Source organism: Oreochromis aureus, linkage group 7 (assembly GCF_013358895.1).
Source record: "Oreochromis aureus strain Israel breed Guangdong linkage group 7, ZZ_aureus, whole genome shotgun sequence".
Classification (NCBI taxonomy): Eukaryota; Metazoa; Chordata; class Actinopteri; order Cichliformes; family Cichlidae; genus Oreochromis; species Oreochromis aureus.
The window spans coordinates 5080233-5089207 of record NC_052948.1 but is presented as its reverse complement, the minus strand read 5'-3'; the positions used below and the strand labels follow the sequence as shown (position 1 = coordinate 5089207).

At 40.0% G+C, this 8975-nt stretch overlaps 1 protein-coding gene across 2 annotated transcripts in view; it reads right to left on the bottom strand.

Moving 5' to 3' along the window:
* Window positions 1-379: 379 nt before the first annotated feature.
* The window catches only part of osbpl5 (oxysterol binding protein-like 5), a 47584-nt gene continuing 38988 nt past the window's right edge, over window positions 380-8975 (bottom strand). For both annotated transcript variants that reach the window (XM_031740833.2, XM_039614720.1), the window contains 7 exons: window positions 8818-8907; window positions 8271-8407; window positions 7796-7975; window positions 7063-7192; window positions 5185-5299; window positions 4979-5081; window positions 380-2149 (listed from right to left, as the gene is read on the bottom strand). In XM_031740833.2, the coding sequence (XP_031596693.2) occupies window positions 2014-2149; window positions 4979-5081; window positions 5185-5299; window positions 7063-7192; window positions 7796-7975; window positions 8271-8407; window positions 8818-8907 (891 nt within the window). In that variant the 3' untranslated portion in view covers window positions 380-2013. The remainder of the gene's footprint in view (window positions 2150-4978; window positions 5082-5184; window positions 5300-7062; window positions 7193-7795; window positions 7976-8270; window positions 8408-8817; window positions 8908-8975) is intronic.

Here is an 8975-nt window from a genome sequence, read left to right as displayed (position 1 = left end):
GTACCCCTCCCAAACACAAGGAAGCAAAGAAATCTCTTAAAGGTGAAACTGACATCTTGGTTTTGATTTGTGGTGTGATGCATCATTTTAAATATGCTTTAAAGTAACAAATTAAAGGAGTTGAGCTTGAATCACAATGCGCATGTTCTTTTAAAAAAAATTTTCCTGACCGAATAAAAGTCTATATATTTGAAGGACACCCCCCACAGTCATTTAAAAGATTAGCAATTCGCAAATGTGATACAGTCCCCTTGAAATGTCTTTACCTACCTACATCAACATCGCCCTCTAGTAGGAGAATTGCAAAGAAAACTATTTTGCAGCATTGTGAATATCACTGGATATGATTTTGAATATTAATGAGAGGCAGAAGCAGAGGCAGGGTTAAAACATTTTACTGTAGTGCTACAGTAGTCAACAGGTATGAGTGAAAACATCAGACAATCATCATGTTTTCATCACATTGCTCCATATGACAAAAAAATCTGGCGTGTAGAATCCCACAACATGGCAGCAGTGTAGAAAAGAGATAGTAATGAAAAGAAAAACAAATTAAGGTTTAAATAACAGCATTCAAAGAGTCGACTTCCTTCTTCTACTTGTCCATCATCTCCTGCTGTGCAGATCGGTACTGGTGATGAGGCTTAAATTCAAGGACTAATATACCAGTAAAAACCAACATCACAGACATGGCTTTTTTTAGCGTGGCCATACAGGCGTCCTCGCTCGTGTGTGCTCCATCACACTAACACACACACATACATGCACTCACATATACAAAATGACAAACCTACACAAGCCCCAGGAGATCGATTGTCACCCCTGGTCTCTGTCCTCCAAGCTGATTTAGATTAGGAAAGTCAAAGATAATCACACAATAAATACATTCTGAAATCTCTTTTTGAAATAGACGGCCTGACAAATATATACAAACTGATTAAAAGACTTAAAAAAAGAACAACTCATTACTAAGTGTTTACATCTAAAACAGTCACTTGAATATGTTGAAGACCGAGATGCACACACAAACCCCTTCTATTAGGCCAAAGTATTAATTATGTTTTCCTCTCTTTCTCTCTCCTTATTCCCTCCGTTTCATCCTCTGCATGCTTCTTTATGTAACTGATTGTACACTCTAGTGTCATGGTCTAGACCAATAGGTGCTATCCTATCATCCCTTCAGTTACTGCACTACAGGCACACAAATACAAAGACACTCAGTTTGGCTCTCGGCCCTGCCCCGTTCCAATTATCCTTCCTACAAACAGAAGCAGTGCTGCCTGTAAACAAGTACTCTTTGTCCTTTCGGATTATAAATACTGTTTTGGTAAATGCATCATCAATAACAGACGAGACAGAGTGTATTTTAGTGTACACCGATACAAAACACACAATTGCACTGTGAGAAGAGTTTCCTTCTTCATTTGTATTTCTTCTGGTTGTTTTTTTTGTTTTGTTTTGTTTTTTTATTTTGGCTTCAGCATTAAGGCCCAAAAATCTGGAGTGTTAGGGAAGAAGTAGTCCAAGTGGTGATCTGCCTGCACCCAAAGGGCCTATTGTAGGTACAGACAACACATGTACAGGCACACTCACAGATAAACAGTATTGCAGGGCAATATAAAAGACACTAAGGAATGGTGAAACATCCTCTCTGTCATTTCTTCTTGCTAAATCATTCTCAATCATACATTTCTTCCTTTATTTAAAATCTTCTGAACCGTGCTCATCTTTCATTCCTCCTCTCCTGTCCAAAGTGCTTGGGTGCCGGTGCTCTTTCAGTCTGGCTACACTAGGGGGTGCCATTTCTCTCTGCTGATGACTGACAGGCGGTGGCTGTGTTTATTGCTGTAAGGTCCAGGCTCCCTCCCTTAAAGAGAAAAGAAAGGGACAAAGTTGCCCCCCCAGCACTGATCTGAGGTCCCTGCCCTCCTCTGTTAATTAGAGTTTGTGCTTTTCAGAGGGCCCCGATGCCAGATCAGTGCCAGTGGGAAACTCCTTCCTTGAGGAGCTGGCTCAGGTGAAGACGTAGTTGAGGAGGAGCTGGGAGAGGAGCAGAACACAGAGGATGAGACACTGACGGCCTGTCAGCGACACGCTGTCGTCTGTTGTCCTCTGACGAGCCATCTGACGACTCAGAGCCACCAGGTTCCTGCAGGAAGATAAGGTTTAGGATCAACAACTGTTTGAACGAATTTCAACAGGAATTCATAAAAACAACATGTCGCAGGGTGACTGAAGTCATTGAGTTAAAATTTTTTATACCATTTCCTGAACTCTGGTTTAGTTTCTGAATACTTTAGTTTAGAAACACTCAAATTGTTCTACTCACATCCTGTACACTTTTTAAGGGTCACAAGCCAAAAACTAAATATCATAACAATGAATGAAAATGTAAACACCTACTAAAAACAAGCATAAATGCCTTTTTCCAACATTCAATTCCAGTGAAACTATATCACCAAATCTGTCAGTACTTTAACCTCCAGAGAGATGTAGGACGAAACAAAAGTAATGGTTAGCAAGCATAAAATCTCAGTTTCTGTGTCATAAAAGTGGCTCTCTTTTCCTGGCTAAATCACCACAGTAATTTGAGTGTACTCATTTAGTGATGGAGAACATGTGGAACTGTTCTTAATCCCTGGATCTAATATGCTGCGGAGTCCGTTTTATACTGCAGGAATTTCAACTACTAAAGGAAATTTAGTAAGTTAAAATTAATTTCACTTAAGCTGTACTTTTTATAGTATCAGAACTCTAAAGTGCAGTTGTCACATTAGAAATAAACACCACCAGTAAAACATAATTACTACCACTGTGAGTTCTTTCTTAATTTAATCAATTTCTTCTGTATGTTTGCATTTACTGTTAAAAATCTATAAAAAACAAAAACATAGAAAATATATCATCATTTTATCATCATAAGCTGATAATGTTTGATTGGAGTAGGTGGAACACAGCAGTTCTGTATGTGGGATTCATTAGATAACACTAACAAGTGATACATTAGGAATAGTTTATTTAAGCATATATTTGACTCCATTAGCACAAATAGTTACACAGCTGGACTGGGACTGGACTGTTGCCAAGCAACACATGAACATTTTCCAGAACAGCAGTTTGCTCCCCACACATTATTGCCAGTCAGCTGCGTTGTATCATGTACATTTATGTGAACCTTTCAATATATTGTGCAAACAGTTCTGCACTGGCTTCGGATGCACGTGTGCCTCTGATGAGTTACAGCTTCATCCGAACATATATCGTTTCATCACTTCCTGAGCTCCTTGGATGGTCTCCTGTAGCATTAAGCATTTTTTGTTAACATTTTTTTATCTTATACATCACTTTTGTGTTTATGTAAGGCACCTCAACTATTCTTAATCACTGCTATGAGCTCTGTTGCCTCAAGTCTTGCATCACATCGTTTCAGAGAGCACTGGCTCTCAGGCTGTAGTTGATATGAGACGTGTGTTCGGGTCTTTTTCCCATTCTTTGTAACATCTGTTGTACTGGTTTACTGTCAGGAGGATTGGTGGTGGATCGCAGCTGTTGGCCTCCTGGGCTTTTTGACCAGGTGGAATTGTGCTTACATATTTTTTTGAGATGGTACCAGGCAGGGGGTGATTTACTTGATTCATAAACACAGTGCTCCCTCTGATTTCTTCTCGTTTCCCAGTGGATGTGTATATGTTGGTTCCTTGTTGAATGTCATGATAAAATACTTGAATTCTGGAATGAGTAAGGTTTGAGATCCCGATTCATTGTTGGTTCCTGGGTCCAAATGCAAGTGTAAATCATACCCGATGTACTTTAAGAAATGTTCTGAGCCTTGTTGGGTGATATGTTGCTCTGCATTTCCCTGTTTTTTTTTTGTTTTTGTTTTTTAAAAAAATCTCTTTTAAACTAGGCTTGGAAAATTAATTCTGGACTGTTTTTAATTCCATCAGTAGATAGATGATATAAGATGAATTTAAATCTCCCCTAAGCCTAACGTACCTGCTGATAGTAGATCTCTTCTTTATTTGTCCAGATTGCTCCAAAAACTGCTTCAAAAATATTCAGCTCTGTGATTTTGAAAGATTTAAAGTAAATTTAGATAATTTTACAATAACTGTGAAAGCAGTCCAACGCCCACGTTGGCTTCATATTTTGCTCTTCTCTAATTTTGAACAGATTAAATGATACCATCTAGAGTTTAACATTGAGGTTTCTTTTCTTCACTCCAATCAGAAGATTCACAATTAACAATTTTCCATGAAAATATGTCCATGTTTGCAGCTTAAACCTGTTGCAATCTGAGACAGTCTAATGACATGTTGTGACTAAGCTGTGTTACATGTGAAGGCAAAGTGAAGTTACACTGTGCTATACATTTACAACTCAAATTACTTCAAAACCAGTCTTCTTACATCTTTTTACAGGGCTGTTTTCCCTTAATTATACAACCTTGCAAATGGGGGACAGATATGGTCTTGGCATATGGTGTCCTTTATGCCAAGAGGCTACTGCAGGGACCCGGATTCCAGTCTGCTCCAGGCTCCTTGTTTTATGTCACTTCCCTGCTCTCTCCCCATTGTCCTATATGCCAGCGGTCCCCAACCCCCGGGCCATGGACCGGTCTGTGTTTTGTTTGGTACCGGGCCGCGAGATTTGAGGCGCTCTCTGTGAAATTTATGGTTTTCAGGCTTTTTATCAGTTTTTATCGTTAACTCTGTTTTCCCATGTGTTATGAATAAATCTCCTTTTTTTTGGTACTGGTACAGGTTTTATTTTTTTGTATTTATCCGCGACACCTTAAAAGCTGGTCCGTGAAAATATTGTCGGACATAAACCGGTCCGTGGTGCAAAAAAGGTTGGGGACCGCTGCTATGTGCTACTGTCTGTTCAATAAGCTCCAAAATGAAGAAATAAAAAGAACCCAAAACATATATCCCACTTTGTTCTCTTCTGCACTAAAGTGTAGTTGCGTCACTCTCACCTCTGGATATCCTGCTGTGTCTTCTTTATAGATGTGATGGAAGCCTCTAATATGGCAATGTCCTTTATCTCTTTACTGCACCGGGCACACTGGTTAGAATAGCCTAGGTACAGAACACACGAGAGACCAATGATAAGACACCAGAAGGTTAGATTTATTTAGCTATTTTATTTTTGGGTGGGGGTGTATATGCACGTACACCTCACCTTCATTGTCCGAGGACTCGTGTGTGGGTTCTGGCGTGGTGCTGCTGCTCTCAGTGTTCTGGCTGCAGCTAGATGGCTGACTGCTGGCCTTCCTATGCTTCCCGTTAACCTCAGCCTGAGAGGAGATGTGCAACAAACTTCACTTCAGGAAAATTCACAGCATACTGCACCCTGACACAACACTGGCTATCTGGGTAAACTGCAATGAATATCAAGTGGCTAAAAATAAGGGGCTTATCATGCTTGTCAGCAGTGATGGGAATAACGGCGTTACTAACGGCGTTACTTTTTTCAGTAACGCGTAATCTAACTAATTACTATTCCTATCGTTACAACGCCGTTACAGTTACTAAGAAGGAAACGCGGTCCGTTACTATTTTTCAACAAACAGACGGTTGAAGCTGTGTTCAGCTTACCGCATCTTATATCAGCTGCAGGAAGTAGCTGTAAGTAATCTGGACGCTACAGCTTTAAGCAGCTGCTGCGCGGCTCCCGCGGACGGTAATCACGATCACTGTCTAGCACAACACCTGGAGCTAAGGGGCAAAACAATCGCATGAGCGCTGCTGTTTGACTGAGGAAGAATAAAGTAGTCGTGGTAAGTCAATCACATGACCACTTAAAGACAAAGCAACAAGGTGCCAGTTTTTAAATTGTGTTGATAGGCCACATAAAACCAGAGTCATGATAAACAATTATATCTGGCGCGTTTTCCTCAATAGTTTCGCCACGTTAGCGCTAGCAAGCACTCTCTGCTTATGAGCAAAAAAACAAAACAAAAAAAAGTTTTAGGAGTGACGGAGAGGGAGAGAGAGAGACAAAGAGAGAGAGAGAGAGAGAGAGAGAGAGAGAGAAAGAGAGAGGGAGAAAGAGAGAGGGAGAAAGAGAGAGGGCGAAAGAAAGAGAGAGAGCAGGAAAAGAGAGAGAGCGAGTTTTGAGATGTGAGATTTGTGACGTTTAGCGTGTTTGGAGTGTGTAGTTAATGTGTTGTCTTGTGTAGTTAGTGTGTAGTGTTGTGGATAGTTTTGTGTTGTGTGTCAGAACAATGAGGCGACTGCTGTCTCCAGGTAGAAACAGGAGTGATACACCTGCTGCTGTCAGACCTGCAGGTATCAGGCTGTCATGTTCTCCTTTGTAGTGGACAGAAATGATCTTTTTGGAGTGGCACAAATAATTTGTGTGGCATCTTATTGAAGAACAGCTGATTGTTCTTTAAATAGTTTGAAATGTTTATTTAAAAAAAAGGGTAAAAGGTAAATGGATGCAAATAACTTTGTTGTTTGCAAAACTTGTGCATAGGATTTTAAATTGACAATTAATATTTGCATTTGAAGTTATGAAATATGATTCATTAAACATGTTTATGGTTGTTACAGTAAAATATAACTTTTTCTACTCTGATTTTATGGTTTTGTCTGATTTTAGATCAATTCTGGTTATACAGTATGACAAAATGAGAACATAACTGTAAATTCAGGCACGTGAGGTTGCGCTAAAAAGGATGATACCAAACAAGGCAAAGTAAATAGTTTTTAAAGGTAAAATGTGGAGAGAAAATCAAGAGTAGTAAAAAATGGCCAATTATACCCTGGACCCCAGAGGGTTAAACGTTCTTTGTTTTTTGTTTTTTAAGTAGCATAATAGTTACTTTTCCAAGTAATTAATTACTTTTAGAATATTGTAACTCAGTTACTAACTCAGTTACCTTTTTGAAGAAGTAACTAGTAACTATAATTGAATTACTATTTCAAAGTAACTTGCCCAACACTGCTCGTCAGTGACATTGCAGCAACTAAGTATTAGTATGAAGAAAGAAGCTCAGATTTCATCCTGATAAAATGTCGTTGAAAGGCTCATCAGTAAACATTTCAGTTTAACCTTCTGTTGACTGGCCCAGCTGTGGCTGTAGGAGAGTCCGTTGTGTTGTCTCTGGCTTTTCTCCTGCGTCTGAATCACGCCATCCTTCTCAAACTGAACAAAACAGCGCTCAGGGTCCCACGGTCGCGTGCTGCAAAAATAAACCAGTGCAATTTAAACTTCCTCAGATCCTTGTTTGCTTGTCCCCACTTGCTGATACCACAGTGCTTGTAGGTCTTCCTGAAGTCCCCAACCACAGTATTCATTGCAAAAGGAGATATGCACGAGCGTGCATGAAAGCATTTGCGAAACAACAACCAAAGGACTATAAATACTATAAATAAACCATAAACTGCAGTGCTGCGTTATGTCTGAGATATGGTGAGCTAGATCACAGTGACTCATTTGATTTTATTTATGCTTTTTTCCTGTTGTAAAGTTTATTACAGTAATTAGCAATAACCTCTGACTGACTAATAACCTCTGTACCAGTTTCAGTACTGGCGTCCTGTATTATATACCTCATGATACTGTTACTGTAATTATATATAACTGTTGGTTATACTGGCACAAATTACAGCCAGCTTATCTCAGCTTTCAGCACCTGACTCTTTCAAGTGACATGTATTGTGGCATATCAGTATTTATTCTCACACCATTTCTATCTGACCGCTTCCTTCACAGGTCACCTTTTACTACACTTATAACCTGAATAAAAAAAGGCCCTAGTGTGTGTGTGTGAGTGTGCTCATACTCCATGTGCTTGTAGGTCCACTCGGAGGTGACAGAGTCCTGATGGAAAAGCCGTGGAACCCAGGGTTTGTCTCCTCTCTCTCTGGTCTCTCTCCGCTGAGCTTCCTCCAATACAAACTTCTCCTGGGTGGCACGCACTTGGTCCCTATCCATGATAGCACTGGTCACATGCTGCCACAGTCTGCCGAGAGCATATTAGAATCAGATGCAAATGGGAAAAACACAGTGGGCAATGAATTGTCACTAAAAAGTCAGAAGCAGCTGTGTACAGTGAGATATAATGACATCCCAGCCACCACCTCGTCTGGATATCTAATAACGTCTGCAGTTAAAAGTTCTGAGCTTTGGGTCACTGACACATGTTAAATGGAAGCCACTATTACAGTTATCAGTTATCATGCTAGCACACATTTTTGCATTTGTTTACTCAATGAGACTCAAATTAAGAATTAACACAGATGATCTTTGTGGTTTACCTTTCGGACTCAAATTCTCCCTGCTGGTCTAACTGGACCACTTGTCTCTTGAGGCGACTGCTGCGAATTTCTGGACTTGGGTTCCACAAAATCTCCTGCTGGCCTGAGCGCTTCTCGTGAATAAATACCTCGTTGTCCTGAACAAAAGTTTAGCCCTTTTAACCAAGTTAATTGACCACAACCATCCATAAGGCTCTACATAAAAATACACTGCCATTATTTTCAATCCAACCTGGAAACTACCAAGCTAAAATGTTCCCAAGATTTTAGCCATTCCCAAAAGATCCCAAAAGTCATCTAGAAAACAAAATAACAATACTGAATTTCTTTACTTTTGCTTTTTGATGCTCAAAGCCACTGTGAGAGCAACACAGAAGAGATCCTTTACTTTATGCACCTTCCAGCTGCTCCTAAACCTGTGATTATCTATTCTGTACTACAGAGTAGTACTAATTGCTAAACAGTGGTGAGTGGTAGCAAATGATGCTGAAAGATGTACTCAAGCTCCTGAGACTGCATACGAGATCAAGAGGATAAAGGTTCTTACCCAGTGTCCATCAACAGTGGCCAGTACTTCCTCTCCGACAAAGATCTTTCCATTGATCTGATTTACAGAGCCAGAACCTCCAAGAAAAGGCTGAAGTGATCAGAATCAAAATGGAATACCTTTACTAAAACAGCTGTAGTGCAAACAGTTGACTAGAT